Source organism: Periplaneta americana, chromosome 16, assembly GCF_040183065.1.
Source record: "Periplaneta americana isolate PAMFEO1 chromosome 16, P.americana_PAMFEO1_priV1, whole genome shotgun sequence".
Classification (NCBI taxonomy): domain Eukaryota; kingdom Metazoa; phylum Arthropoda; class Insecta; order Blattodea; family Blattidae; genus Periplaneta; species Periplaneta americana.
The window spans coordinates 167,708,539-167,725,413 of NC_091132.1; the positions used below are offsets into that span (position 1 = coordinate 167,708,539).

Below are 16,875 nucleotides of genomic sequence, written 5' to 3' on the forward strand. Positions count from 1 at the left end.
ATTCCTGCTGGTATTCATCTGCGTTCAAAGTACACAACGAAATATAAAAGTAGCTTTTCTTTTACATATCGTTTTACATCTGAGTGAAGTTATATGTTTCATCGTATTTAACAACTAGAATTCAATTTTTTATTTTCAAATAATACAAGATGAGTTTCCAAATATTAACTATATTTCCTGCGTCGTGTGAGTGTTTCGACTGTGAGCCAATCACGGGTGTGACAGCCACGTGCTTGTGTTTACATTAGGATTTTTCTCCCCATTGTTTTATATATTTTAATTCTTGTGTGTTTTTCGACAAGAGAAAGTTTGAAAATGTTATTAGCGGTATTCATTGCATAGTTAAAGTAATTCGGTTTTATACAAATATCCTTTTCTTATTCATGGCTCAAATGATAACCCAAATATTTAGAACATGAGATCAAGCAGTCCTACATGTTTATTATAAAGGAAAATTTTGTTGCGGAGATGATGTTTTCCAATGAATCCCGTTACTTTAGTTTTATTAATTGCAATCTCTGTCCTGTATTCCTCATAAATGAGTTGTAATTGGAAAAAAAAAGACGTTGGAGGCCATTTTCAGAATCTGCTAATAATATTACATCATCTAGTAATATATCAAAATTTAAATTTCTATTGATGTCCAAATTACCATGATTTGTTCTTTTCCAGTTTCTAATCATATGAATCATATATACAGTACATAGTAATGAGGATAGGCTACAACTTTGTCTAACGCGTTAATTGATTTCCACTCAGTTTGACAGTTTCCTGTAATACTGAAATCTAATTATCATAATATAATTTATAGGTTGCATTAATTGCTTTGGAACAAAATCTTCTTTCAGAACTTCAAATAACTTCTTCCTATTAACTTCATCAAAAGCCTTCTTAAAATCGATAAAAGCCAAAAGTGTGTCTTTATTAAATGCTCTGTTTTTCTATTATCATTTTAGCGTAAAGTACCCTTCAGCTCATGATCTACCTTTCCGTATTCCATTTTGTTCTTCCATTAATTTGGTTTGATAAAATGTACAGTATACAGTTTTTGTTTTAAAAGTATTGTATAAATTTTATATCCTAAATTTAGAAAACTAATACCACTGTATTTTTCACAGTCATTCCTATCTCCATTCAATAATAATTAGAATAGAAAATAAAAATGTACCCACTTCAACACAGTGAGTTCTTATGAATTAATCATACCGTTTCTAAAAAAAAAAAAAAAAAAAAAAAAGCTTCACGAGAAAATTGCCACAGCAATAAAATTGATGGTGATAAAAAAATTTACTATTGTAGGGCTCAATAATACAGTTAAGGGATCTGTTATAAAAATTAAAATAAATACTTAAACAATAAAAAAAAAAACGAAATACATCTTCTTAATGTATTAGCTGTTTGCTGACAACATAAATTCCGCTATAGTCCACTGCACTCTATTCAGTTTTTGTTTTTCACGAGAAATGAGGGGTATTTTGATCGGTGTTCATTATAGATGCCTGTTGCTAGTAGCCAAAGTTGGGGTGTAGTCAATATATACTGCAGAACTGTGTCTTCTGCAACTGGTAATGATTATTTTAATTTACTTCTTTTGTGGTTTATGGATGTACAGTATAGAAGAATGTGTTCCAGATCTTCATCTTGATTATTACACCACTGACAAGTAGGATTATCAGAAATATGAAATCTGTGGAGATACAATTGTGTGACAATGTGACCTGTTCTGGCTCTTGCTAAAAATGTTTGAACATGTCTGGGCAAGTTTTTGTACATTTCCAGGTCATTTGGTTTCTTTTGTGCAGAATGTAACATTTTTCCTTTGTCAAAAGAGACCCAATTGTTGATCCATAGGTTTATAAAATGAGACTTCACTGAAGCAAACGCACTGGATAGAGATATCACTTGAAGAGGTCTTGGTTGCAAATATGTTGCCTGTTTTGCAACGTTATCGACTTTCTCATTTCCAGGTATACCACAATGGCTAGGTATCCATTGAAAAGTTATTTCGTTTTGGAGTTTTTTTAGTTTACTTAGTTGTTTCTGAATTGGAATAATTCTATGTGTGTATAGCTTTGGTACATATTTAATTATATTAAATATATGGAGTTTTAGTGAAGATCTGTCAAGTGATCATCTTCCTGTTTATATAACATTTTCATTCTCTACAAATAACGCGCAAGATAACATTCTACCTAAAACAAAATGAAAAATAAAGTCCACAAACTGGTGTAAGTTCAATAATGAAATTACAAGATTTAACAATTTTACTGATGATACAGCATTGTCTCAAAAAACTATTGATTCCAGAACTTCATAAATTACTGATATCATAACTGCAGCAAAAGTCTATTCCCACTATCAAACAACTATCTTGTAGACCTATGAACATCTGGTGGAATAATGATTTAACGTATATGTGAAAACAACAGCGACAATGGATGGAAACGAGGACAGTTGATGATAAAATAAAAAACTAAAGAAAGAAGTGAATAAATAAAAAATAAAGAAATACAATTAAACAAACAAACGCATAATATGTTGTTGTTGTTTTCTAATGCCAGGCGTTTGACAATGAAGTCATTTGACCTCTTACACTCCAATATTTTTCAAAGATATTATGATGGCCAGCCACTGAAGCACAGATTTTGAGGTGTTCCGAATCCATTTCTTGGTTTGAGTTGCACAATGGGCAATGACTGATATATTCCAGTCCCCTAACTGTCCATTGTGCAACTCAAACCAAGAAATGGATTCGGAACACCTCAAAATCTGTGCTTCAGTGGCTGGTCATGATAATATCTTTGAAAAATATTGGAGTGCAAGAGGTCAAATGACTTTATTGTCAAACGCCTGGCATTAGAAAACAACAACAACAAACAACAACATATTCCAATTCTATGCAGGTTGCAGGTGTTTGGCCAAACAATCATGGCTTGTTGCCAATTTAAATGCAGCTACAGACGATTTTCGTGGTAAATCGGGAATTAACTGTGGATTATGATGCAGAGAGTTCCATTTTTTCCCTTGGGATTGTGTTATCAAATTTTGTTTGTTGAAATCTAAATATGTAGATTTAATACATCGTTTCACAGAGTAATACGTAGATTTAGTGACAGGTCTGTAAGTAGCAGTGCTGTTCTTCTTTGCTAATGCATACACATTCTCGTTTCCCACGATTCCACAATGGGATGGTATACATTGGAATACAATTCTTTTATTGAGTGATATAAATTGAGAGAGCATTTTAGTTATTTCTGCTGTGTGAGATGAAGGTGTGTGTTGAGAGACTATTGATAGAATAACTGCTTTGGAGTCTGACAATATAACTGCATTCTTAAATTTATTGATGTCGCATAGACTATTCCTGAGACTTTCACTTATTGCAATGATTTCTCCATCAAAACTTGTTGTTCCATATCCAAGAGATCTATAAAGTGACACTTGCATCGGCACCTTGTTCTCTAGAGCTCAAGGATCTGTCGGTGTATAAATGAAGCCAGTTTTGTGGAGGGTACCTAATATTAATTGTCTCTAAAGACGATTGTTTCAGTATTTCAGTGCTTACTTCTGATTTCAGTATTTCTTCTGTTAAATTTAGATTATACTCTATATTTAATAGAGTTAAAGGGTTTGCTTTAATTTGTAGGTTTTCTTTTAAATTCGGGATATTGATTTTCTGTTTTAATTCTTGAACCATGGATATGAACGCATAATATAGTTAGGTAAGTAGATAAGTAGAAAGCAAGATAGACAGGTAACTGAGAGTCAGAAAGATAGTGAGTCATATAGACATTCAGAGAGCAGGCACATTGACGGAGAGATAGATACATAAATAGATAGGCACCCAGAGAGCTAAATAGATTGATGGACAGACAAGCAGCTACTTGGATGGACAGAAGGAAAGACAGACAGAAGTTCCTAACACCGGAAAAAGTTTGCTTTTTTCATAATAATTCTCAAATTTTCACTCGCCAACTCAACCCCATCCTCTTATACTAGCTCATTACAATCAATTTAAAAAGTAGTTTGCATTTCATGATATGCAAGTCTGATCGCGAACATATCTTCAAAATGCATTCTACAGTCTGAACCGTTTGGGTATGGATAATATTAATTTATTATTATAAAGCTACTGTCATCCTCTGAGGAATTTAGTGCTGAGAGGAATGCGGTTCCGACTAGTCTAGTGCGGTACTGGAGTGGGAGGGAACAGTGACAGCGGCAGTCTGGAAGGAAGTACAATCATACTGAAAACATTCGCCCAATTTACGAGAGCAGTATGCCTATTGGTTTCCTAACGTATTTTTGGCGAGATAGAGATACAACCATTCCTACTTACGTCTTCAGAGAAGGAAAGTATTGTAGAAAATTTTATTTATTTATTTATTCTGGTGAATTTAAGGCCATCACACTACGAGAAATACAGATACAATAAAATGAATGAAGAGAAAAATCATAATACAACTACAATAATATAAATGAAAAGAAGAATCATACTATAACATTTAATGATTAGTAGAATTGAATTAAATTTGTAAAGTAATCAATTTAAATATAGTGCAGGCTACTGCTGAACTCACTTGAGAAGTAAAACTACTTGATTTGTATTTTAAGATGTCACCAACAAATGATTTTCTCATGACATTATAGGAATCTGTTTTTCACGATACCAATCACACATATTCTAAAATTCCAATGGAATAAAACCAAAAACTTTTTTACAGCATGTTTCCTTAAAAATGACTTGTAACGGTGAAATATTTAATATGAGTAATTCATATAATATTAACATAGCTGACATCAGGGAGATGTTTGAGCAAAAATTGGAACAATATATTTAATATATTAATAACAAAACCATATAGGCCTAGGTAAATAATATGTATATGACATATTCACACACTACTACAAACTGAAGACTGCATATTTTTGGATGATTAATACTTCCCACTCCACTTGGCTTGGCTGTAGCAACGAAAGAATCTACCTGCAACCCCCCGCAGCGATGGCAAGAATACCTCAGGTCCAAGCGCTAAACTCGTCGGAGGAAGACAGTATTATGATAGTAGGATAAACTTCTTTCTAGTCATTTTATGATTAAAAGATGTGAATTTCCATATTTGATAATCAACAATTCATGATCTGAAAGGACAAATGAATATCGTAGATGATTAAAATGGTTATTACAAATCAACAGCGGGCACAATTTGTTCTTTGCTATGCTAAATTCGAGAGTGTTAAAAGAGTTCAAAGGAAATATCGACGTGAGTATGGCGTGTGTGATGTACCTAAATACGATTAAATGTTATGTTTTATTTAACGACACTCGCAACTGCGGAGGATACATCAGCATCGCCGGATGTGCCGGAATTTTGTCCCGCAGGAGTTCTTCTACATGCCACTAAATCTACTGACATGAGCCTGTCGCATTTAAGCACACTTAAATGTCATCGACCTGGTCTGGGTTCATCTAAATACGATTCCATAATGTTGTGATATCGAACAGGTTCTGTGTTAAAAAAAAAAAATGCAGGAGGTCGCAGGCGAAACCCAGTACGAGAAGCAGCTATCTCTTGGCTTGGTCACCAAACTCCCGAGATCTAACCCCTCCTCACTTCTTTGTGTAGGGTTTTGTTAAAGACATTGTCTATTCACAGAAACTGAGAAACACTGATGATCTGAGAATAAAAATGCCTGTTATTGTTCGGTGAGAAGCTTTTGTCATCCAGTCTGCTGTCAAAAAAACTGAAAGTTGGAATTTATAAAACAGTTATATTACCGGCTGTTCTGTACGGTTGTGTGGTTATGAAACTTGGACTCTCACTTTGAGAGAGGAACAGAGATTGAGGGTGTTGGAGAAAAAAGTTCTTAGGAAAATATTTGGGGCTAAGAGGGATGAAGTTACAGGAGAATGGAGAAAGTTACACAACACAGAACTGCACGCATTGTATTCTTCACCCGACATAATTAGGAACATTAAATCCAGACGTTTGAGATGGGCACGACATGTATCACTTCTTCCCGAATCTGGAAATGCATATAGAGTGTTAGTTGGGAGGCTAGAGGTATAAAAGCTTTGAGGACGCCTAGACGTAGAAGGGAGGATAATATTAAAATTAATTTGAAGGAGGTGGGATATGATGTTAGAGACTGGATTAATCTTGCATAGGATAGGAACCGATGGCAGGCCTATGTGAGGGTGGCAATGAACCTCCGGGTTCCTTAAAAGCTATTTGTAAGTAAGTCATTTGATTTTAATAAGACACATTCATCAGTACGTTTTTATATTCCAGTGCTAATTTTCAACAATTTGGACAGCCCTAGCACCGCAAATTTTTACATTTCACGATTTTCCTTTCTGACCTATGCAAGTCATATTAAGATATCTTCATTAAAAAAATGTCAATTCTCATGACAGTCATGCAACACTTTTCTTTCAAACTGGCTGAGTTCACATGGAATGACCCATTTATGCATTTTTCAGGGAAGCACACACGTTGAGAACTGTGAGCCATACTTACTTACCTCACATAAGCCCGCCATTAGTCCCTATCCTGAACAAGATTAATCCAGTCTCTATCATCATATCCCACCTCCTTCAAATCCATTTTAATATTATTTTTCCATCCATGTTTCGGCCTCCCCAAAGGTGTTTTTTCCTTCGGCCTCCCAACTAACACTCTATGTGCATTTCTGGATTCGCCCATCCGTGCTACATGCCCTGCCCATCTCAAACCTCTGGATTTAATGTTCCTAATTATGTCAGGTGAAGAATACAATGCGTGCAGTTCTCTGTTGTGTAACTTTCTCCATTCTCCTGTAACTTCATCCCTCTTAGCCCCAAATATTTTCCTAAGCACCTTACTCACAAACACCTTTAACCTATGTTCCTCTCTCAAAGTGAGAGTCCATGTTTCACAACCATAAAAAACAACTGGTAATATAACTGTTTTATAAATTCTAACTTTAAGATATTTTGATAACAGACTGGATGATAAAAACTTCTCAACCGAATCATAAGAGGCATTTTCGATATTTATTCTGTGTTTAATTTCCTCCCGAATATCATTTATATTTGTTACTATTGCATACTAATGTTACCCCTCCTCTTCAATATAGACTTGTAACATTCCAAGTACTAAATCTCAAAAACTTATTCCTTTGCTGTGGTTGTGCCAGAGAATCAGTCCCATTCCGAGACTTACTTGAAGGTTTCGTAACAAGCTTTTTTTCAGGGAATGGGTTGTTAGCCCTTCGCCCAACCCCCAAGCTGGAGGACCATCCCTCATCGGCTGTCCATGACTGCTTATTCAATATATTCACTGTCCATGACTGCTTATTCAATATATTCACAGCTACCCTCCATATCTGGAGGCCGTCTCTTCGATCCACAACCTAAGTCTAAGTTTGAAATTTCATGCCGATAGTTTCATCCATCTCTATGCAGAAAAGTGGAGATCTATGGCGGGTAAACGCGTAACCAAATCGAATGTATGGCACCTGGAAAGATTCCTACTAGCAGTGGTAGAACACAGCCAAAAATTGTATACATTAATCAATTTTTCGAGTGATCAATTATATATGAGGCATTCATAATATGGATAACCAAATCCATATATTAGATAAAAAGAGTATTATACACCTGGTCATTTATGTCCTACACAATCATTAAAAGAAGCTGTTAAAAATTGGAAGAACCGAAACAAGCACATTACACTCACCTCCCAAGCATACCTTCATTATCCTCTGAAGATATTTCCAATTTCACTTCCTGCTGGACTCTTTCCAGATGGAACGAATCTTCCTGGAAAGGTGAAAAAAATAACAAAGTGAACTTAGATGACCACGTAAGTGATTTGTTTCTCACGACAGACCTGAACTTCGTAACAAGAATAATCAAATTTTTCAGTAAGGTTGTAATGACTTCTTTACAAATTCGAAGTCTTTTCTCCAAACTGCTCCATTTTCGTCCTTCATGTATACCTCCTTAGATCCAGCCTATTTCCCTGTACTTAAAAATGTACTAGAAGCAAGTTTCAATATTGAAAATATTCCACGTGGTGTAGAAGGGACCTGCAGTTTTGCTACAAAATTTGAGGTAAATAAACAGATAATTGATATAAATTTCGCCAATACATCATATTTGAAAGATTTATTTCTCCAAAAAAGAAACTATCACGATTTGTTTTCTTTCGAACAATATACCAGAACAAAATCTTTTTCCCTCCACTCATGTGATCTAGACACACTGAATATATCTAATATACATTGTTCCATCGGATTCAGAATATGCAGAATTCGAAATTTATGGAGATATGAAACTTGCCATATATCATGCTGGATCAATGGCGACATTAAAGAACCCTATTATAGAACAAAGTTCATACCAAGCGTCGCAAATGCCGATTTAATAATAATAATAATAACAATAATAATAATAATAATAATAATAATAATAATAATAATAATGACGATGATAATGATGGTGGTAGTCGTGGTCGTTTAGATGGTAGTGGTGATGATATTGACGATGGTAATGACAATAATAATAATAACAACAACAACAACAACAACAACAACAACAACAATAATAATAATAATAATAATAATAATAATAATAATAATAATAGTAGTAGTAGTAGTAGTAGTAGTAGTAGTAGTAGTAGTAGTAGTAGTAACTGAAAAATACAACTCTTTATTTCATTATTATTATTATTATTATTATTATTATTATTATTATTATTATTATTATTATTAAGCTCTATAAGCTATGAAAGCACTTGGCTAATTGAGTTTACAACATAGTAGCCCTGCACCGCACACTGACGACCAATTTTTCTAGTTACCATACATTTCTAAAAGTTGTAGGTCCTTTCAGATTTTCCAAGGCCGATTTTGTAATTGAAGACATTTCCAGAATAAGGGTGTAACCAACAAGTCTATAATACAGGTTTCAGGAGAAAGGAGAAAGGAAAATGATTTCACGAGTATATTTCGGTAGGCTTATACTTGCTAGTAGAACCATTTAACTAATCAATCATACAAGTTTATTCAGCTATCAGATGCAATTATTGTTACTCAATAAATCCTTCAAAATTACTTTTTTCTACCAGAGTCACACGTTTCAAAAATGTTACATCCTTTTTCTGGGGAGGTCTCCAATTAGCCCGAAACTAGAAAAAAAAACAGATTATGATTCTGACAAAAAAAAATTATGAGTCAACAGCGGCTAAAGTGCTCAAAAGTGTGTCAGTCTCCAAATTTTATTTGTAACAGAATAAATCCATCACCATAATGTAAACTGTATTATTATTTCTCTATAAACTTACTTCTTAGCAAAGTCAGATGACACTGAAATTCTTTCCTTAATTTTGAATAGACCTATATATGAGTATCAACCTCTTGTTTGATGACTTACTTCCTTATAAATGGCTTTTAAGGAACCCACAGGTCCACTGCCGCCCTCACATAAGCCCACCATCGGTCCTTAGTCTCTATCATCATATCCTTCCTCAAATCTATTTTAATATTATCCTTCCATCTATGTCTCCGCCTCCCCAAAGGTATTTTTGCCTCCGGTCTCCCAACTAACACTCTATATGCATTTTTGGATTCGCCCATACTTGCTACATGACCTGCCACAACAAACGTCTGGATTTAATGTTCCTAATTATGTCAGGTGAAGAGTACAATGCATTAAGTTCTGCATTGTGTAACTTTCTTCATTCTCCTGTAACTTCATTCTTCTTAGCCTCAAATATTTTCCTAAGAACCTTATTCTCAAACACCCTTAATCTCTGTTCCTCTCTCAAAGGGAGAGTCCAAGTTTCACAATCATACTGAACAACTGGTTATATAACTGTTTTATAAATTCTAAGTTTCAGATTTTTTGATAGCTGACAAAAGCTTCTCAACCGAATAATAACACGCATTTCCATATTTATTCTGCGTTTAATTTCCTCCTGAGTGTCATTTATATTTGTTACTGTTGCCCCAAGATATTTGAATTTTTCCACCTCTTCGAAGGATAAATTTCCAATTTTTATATTTCCATTTCATACAATATTCTGGTCACGATACATAATCATATACTTTGTCTTTTCGAGATTTACTTCTAAACATATCCCTTTACTTGCTGCTACTTTGTCTTTTCGAGATTTATTTCTAAACATATCCCTTTACTTGTTGCAAGTAAAATTTCCGTGTATTCCCTAATCATTTGTGATTTTCTCCTAACATATTCACGTCATCTGCATAGACAGGAAGCTGCTGTAACTCGTTCAATTCCAAACCCTGTCTGTTATCCTGAACTTTCCTGTTTGACCTATCCTGAACTATCCTGTTTGATGACTAGCTTCATAATTTCTACATTAAGAGCAACAAATATATATTGTAAAGTTGCAATAAAATCTTGTTGATAGGTTTTATTTTTTCCATGTATCGAGATAATCTTTTGTTGCTCACCATAAATATGTGTTTGCGCAATATTATTTCATTTCGTGTTCAAAAACGACAAAGTGTTGCTAAAAAAAAAAAAAAAGAAAAAAAGAAAAATCAATTAGTATAAATTGTACAAAGGAGTGTATTGTTTGAAGAAGTACCTGCAGCCAACTCGTGGATCATCAGGCATAAAGGATTATCAAGTTCTGAGTGGAGAGAAATGCTAAAAATGATTGCGATGGTGGCACCAGTACATTCTCTCCCAGCTCGCTCTACAGGCACAACCCACTGTAGGCACTGCAGTGAATATGAAACTTTACCACATGTGCTTGGGAGTTGCCCACAGGGAGAAGTACTCAGAATAAAACGTCACAACATCATATGTTCTATGATCGCAGATGGACTTCGATCCAAAAATCTAGACATTCACGAGGAAGTTCTATGTATTGCTGATAGTGGGAGCAATCGTAGGATCGATATCATAGCTATAAATAGGAATAAACAGAGAGCCGAAGTAATTGATCCCACGATCAGATTTGAAATCTCAGCAACTCAACCATCTGAAGTGAACAAAGAGAAAATCTACGAGCTCATGATTCAGTGGCTATCAGCGAAATACAACATTGAAAAAATCACAGTTACCGGTCTCTTCTTCAGAGCAAAAGGCACCATTCCGAAAGCCTTTGTAAAGTGGAGGGAAAAATTCAAGCTGACGAGAGATCTTCAAGATGCCATCGACACCACCATTATAAAATTTTTTGTAGCGATATTTCGTCAGCATCTTTATGGCGTACATTCAATTTAAATTACATCTGGTTCTATTTTTTTTTTCTTATGTCTTAATCACTTCTGTCTGAATCCTGTTTATATAATTTTTAATTTTTAATTTTATTGTGAGCTATTCTGTGTCGCAGGGCAAACCCAAAATATTGGGTCAGACCAATAAATTAAAATATTAGCAGATTGTTAGTAGTTCTGTTATACTTAAATCACACTGTAGGTACATTTGCATATTGAGAACAAAATACTTACATCAACTTCAGACTTGATCGTAGGATAGATATAAGGCACTGGAGTACTTTCTGGTTCAGACTTCACTATAGCAAAGCTAACAGGCTCTGGAATGTCTTCAACTTTTATCTCAGGTGTGAGATCATACCAGCCGTCCACGCATTCTGTTTTGATGTCCGCCACTTGGAGATGCGATAAATTCCCTACCTACAAAACATGAAGACGTCATGAATAAATTGATTTAGTTAAGTTCAAGTTGACTGCATTAGTAAGAGGATCATTTTCAGAATTTCTATTACAAATGACGTCCATCAATTCATACTCTTACCATTATTGCATTTGATATTGATATTGATATATTTATTTCTACAACTCTTATTTGGTAATGGGTCACCACCACATCTCTGTATTCGTGCTCCCCAATACCTTCTAACTACAATAAACTTTCATTGACATGTGCAGTCATCTTATTTTACCTTTGTTACCTCTATTACTATAATACATAGTCTCAATTTGCATTCTAATCTCTCCCCTTAAAATGTTCCCTTCTTTCTAATGAACACCTCACCACTTTTATTGTTTGCTTATATTTGAAGTACTTCCTATTGTCTAAAATTTCCCTAATTTTGAACTAACTTTTACTAACACTATTTAATCATACTCATTCACTTTTATCTCTAATTTACAATCAGTCCTATCTCTCCTCACTTCTGTCATCACTCTTATCCCCTATTTCTCCATTAGACACTGAATCACATGTTTATTTTGTTAAACTGTTCCCTTTCACCCCGATAAATTTTCCGTTTGCCACTATTTTTGTAAGTCAACTCAACCTTCATTTGTAAACTTACATTAAAAGACTTGCTGTCTTCCTATCATTTCAATTTCTCTGATTGTATGCTAACTCAGTCGACACTCCAATATTAGTAACATTTCACTACCAAACTACAGTGAAACCTGTACAAATCAGAACCTGAATAATCCGGAATCCTGTCTATTTCGGAACAATTTATTGGTCCCGAAGGAATTTGTATGTATTATACGTAATTTTTCCTGAATAAAATGGAAACTGTCCAATGCGGAAACGGAAACTGTCTGCTACTGTTCAAAACGGAAACAATATTTTGGACACACTATATTTTGTAACTATATTTTGAAACAGCGTGTAATTTCAAGGAATATACGAAATATGTAGACCACTAAGATAAAAACAAGTTTTGTTTGCAAAATTCTAGAGGGTACGAGGGTGTGTTGGCCTGTCCGTCATAAATTTTATTACCCTGTTGACTAGGCAGACGAGTCCCTTCAAAGATTTTCAATGCTTCACACCCGTATACTGTCGTAGCTAAACAGAGCGCAAGTGTAGTGATTTCCAGGTAAAAAAAAAAAAAAAAAAAGTTGCATAAAATGTGGCATTAACATTAACTGATGAAGTAAAAGTTACCGAGATAAAGGAAAATTAGAAACAAAGTCTATGTGAAATAATATAGAAGTACAGTTGTGGAAAACTCAGGTGTGACACTTTAAAAAATAAAGATCTAATGAGTGAGTGGCGTGCTGCCAATATGGGTGACACAAAAGGAACTAGAAAGCAACTGTTTATGTGAAAATAAATGAACTGTTGTGGGAGTGGGTTCTTCATGACCTTTCAAAGAACAAGCCAATTTCTGGATCTATTCTGCAAAGCAAGCTATTGAACTGGGAAAGAAATTAAATAAACCAGAATTCAAGGCTTCTAATAGATGGCTCCTAGTCCAATTAATTAATAATGTGCAGTGATATGCAGTACAGTATTAGAGTATAGTGTTAGATATTAAATAGAATGAGATTAGTAAACTTTAGCAATGTTTAATGACTGATGAATGAGTTACGATAATATTTATACAGAAAATGAGATTTTAATCAAGATGATTCACCAACGTAATAAGTGACAGAAAGCTGATTTAATGTGATGAGTGTTAAATGGAATATTTTGTACGTCTTGCAGTTGGCGGTATGCCATTTTGTTTTTCATGTATATGAATGACAAAATATTCCATTTTAATGTCACACCTGAATAATACGGAAACCTGTCCACAATGGAAAAAAAATTAGGACCATGTCACGTCCGTCTTGAACAGGTTTCACTGTATTAACAAACACTTCTAATTTTCTCTAGTCACTTCCTTTATCAACTCTTGTTTCTCTGGACACTAATTCACTTATTCGCTTGTACATTCTCTCTGCGATTGTTTTGCTAGTTACTCTTACTCCTTGAACACTCACTTTATTGTTTCTATGTCTTTTGCCACACTTTTATCACTCCAACCCCCTTAAGCACCAACTTCGTAGACTGTAGTTCTGCAGTTCCTTATTTCCTTCCTTTCCCTTACAAGTAGATGGACTACCCAAATCTTCTTTACTTCCCCTCTTTGTCGGCTCCGGACGTCTTACTAGTTTCTTCTTAACCACCTTCTTGACCTGTTTTCCATGACCTACTCTTCCCACTGTCAGCTCATTCGTCATCTTATCCCTTCCGCTATATTATTGCATTTATAACGATAGAGTTATAAATTCCTAACAGTGAGTAGTTCCAATACTAATGTAGCAAACCTCACAATAATTATTTCCTTCGTGTCAAATATTTCACGAGAATAAAATAAAATTCTCACAGTAACAGCTAAAATGCCGTGTCCGTACTAGTTAAGTAATTAAAATTTAGTATGGTTATGTCCAAATAAAATCGGATTGCTGGAGAACAACAAGTTTAAAAATTATGGGCAGAACACTTCAGTGATTTGTTAAATAATATCGGAGAAGATAAAGTAGTACTGGCATCGACATGTAGATGATATAATAGTCCTATATAATGGAAACAAAAGACAAATGGAAAACCTACATCAACAACTCAACAAAATACATCCCAAATTAAAATATACAATAGAAACAGAACATAACCAAGCTATAAACTTCTTAGACATCACCATAACCGAAACAAATAACAGACACGAATTCAAAATATACAGGAAACCCACTACAACCACAACACATATACACAATTCATCAAACCATCCCATACAACATAAACATGCAGCTTTCTGTACAATGACACACAGATTAATTAATATACCAATGAACAATGACAACTACACTAAAGAACTAAACACAATAAAATATATAGCACAAGACAATGGGTATAACCCTAACATGACAGACAGACTAATAAAAAAAAAGGCAAAACAAAAACAGAACAAACCAACACACACACCAAGCGAGAATAAATACATAACATTAACATATCACAATACCAATACTCACAAAATTGCAACTTCATTCAGAAAACTAAAATACAAGATAGCATACAAAACAAATAACACAACACAGAAATATCTAAATAATCACATCAAACATTCAAAATAAATATAATTCAACTGGAGTTTACAAACTAAAATGCAATAGTTGCCCACAATTTTTACATAGGACTGACAGGAAGATCCCTTCAAACAAGATATAATGAACATATTAAAGCTATTACCAAACCCTACATCGCATCAAATTATGCAGACCACATTATCAACAATAATCATGACTACAATAATATAGAAACAGATATGGAAATTTTACACATCACACCAAAAAGTTCACAGTTAAACATCTTAGAACAATACGAAATATATAAACATACAATGACATACCCACAACATATACTTAATACACAATTACAGTTCAATACCCACACATTATTCGATGTCATGATACGTCATAACACACAAACAACCAGCCCCCACCATAAGAGCAACACACCCCCACCCCTACAAACAACAAATGCACATCGCAGAATTCAAGATCACCAGTAGTTCAGGAGACACTGATGAAGACGTAGCATCGCGTCGAAATGGGCCGTCTGTCCAAGGTACCAAGGTATATAACCTTTTTAAAAAAAAATTAACACTTTTTAACGTGTGACTAAACAATTTTATGTTTTTAACAAAGTGTTAACGTGAACTAGAATCAATGGTAAAGTAGTAGTAGTAGTAACATTGTATGTTTTTTCACCCTCAAAAGATTTACCATTACAAATTCAATGCTGGTGCAGAAGATAAATGGAATAATATCTTCTGTATTACAAATATTTTCAATAAAATAATAGCATGGAATACTTAAATCCCCTATAATGAAGGTGATCCTGTGGAAAATGTTGGTCAATATGCCAGTCATCACGAATCGGAGACAAGTTTGGTTTGGTATGTTCAGAATTTTGGTATGCCTAACAAAAAAAAAAGTATAGGTAACAGAGGTCTGCATCGGACGTTTACGCTTGAGAGCCAAGTAGTTTATAGCATAATCAGATAGGTAGCACACATGCATGATGGGTAAAATTGTCACGAGTGATAAATCCTCGAATGGTAAAAGCCGAGCGCTAGACATTCTTTCTTGTTACAGTGATGAACTGTGTAGTAACATCATAGATGTTTATCATTTCAAAACTTTGCAGTGTTTAACTAACCTCTCCATAGTACAACTACAAAACTTGCTTTAAAATGTAATATAAATGTTGTAGGTATTTTTTTTTCCCCCCCGCACAGGATTGATTTTGTTTTTGCCACATCTGATAGATGTTATTGGATGTAAACGTAATTATTATAAACGGAGATCACAATCACGACAATGCAAGAATTGTAACAAGTTTTCTAGTAATAATGATAATGATAATAATAATAATAATAATAATAATAATAATAATAATCTCTAATAATTAGTGTATCAATCTTTGCGTCTGTAATAGTTGTGCAGCATGATTATTCGTTTTATTATATTTTCTGTGACGTTATCTCTGTACTAATATTATTATTAATCTACTGCTATATCAATAATATTTTATAAAATGTTTCTACATTGTCGCAGTATATAGGCGGAACACTATGTATGGACCTATCATATTATGTATGTGGTACATCCAATATTAAATAGTTATTAATTAGCAATAATAACTGTATATCGAAGTTTTTCATACTATTTTATTTATAACTGCATGTTCCTGTTTTGGTATGTTCCATTGACTGTTCCATTAAACGTTTGTCATAAACGCAGAAAATAAAGCCTTATTTTTACCGTGTAAGCAAAACATATGTGTGTCTTATCTGTCGCCTTCCATACAAGATAAAACATGTTGGTGAGATGACCTTGTACTGTGCTTCTATTTATTACGAGCGTATCGCGACCGATCTTATCTCACTTGAGGGTGCAACACTCGACCGAGTTCAAAGCGAGCAATTTAACTCTAATGCAGCACTCTGATAGGTAAGATATACCAAAAATCTGAACACACCGAACCTAACTTGTCACTGATCCTCCATCAGATCAGTGATGTCTATCATATTGACCAAAGTTTTCCACCGATTTACTGGACATTCTTCAACAAACTCTAATAAACATATAAATCCA

General features: G+C 34.2%; 1 protein-coding gene across 6 annotated transcripts in view; it reads right to left on the reverse strand.

Moving 5' to 3' along the window:
• Positions 1-16,875, reverse strand: part of LOC138691830 (zinc finger protein 83-like) — a 69,604-nt gene that overhangs the window by 43,276 nt on the left and 9,453 nt on the right. For 3 of the 6 annotated variants that reach the window (XM_069814325.1, XM_069814322.1, XM_069814323.1), the window contains 2 exons: positions 11,473-11,658; positions 7,722-7,804 (listed from right to left, as the gene is read on the reverse strand). In XM_069814325.1, the coding sequence (XP_069670426.1) occupies positions 7,722-7,804; positions 11,473-11,658 (269 nt within the window). Of the gene's footprint in view, positions 1-7,721; positions 7,805-11,472; positions 11,659-13,716; positions 15,099-16,875 lie in introns of those variants that run through there. The other 3 variants (XM_069814319.1, XM_069814324.1, XM_069814326.1) reach the window with 3 other exon arrangements.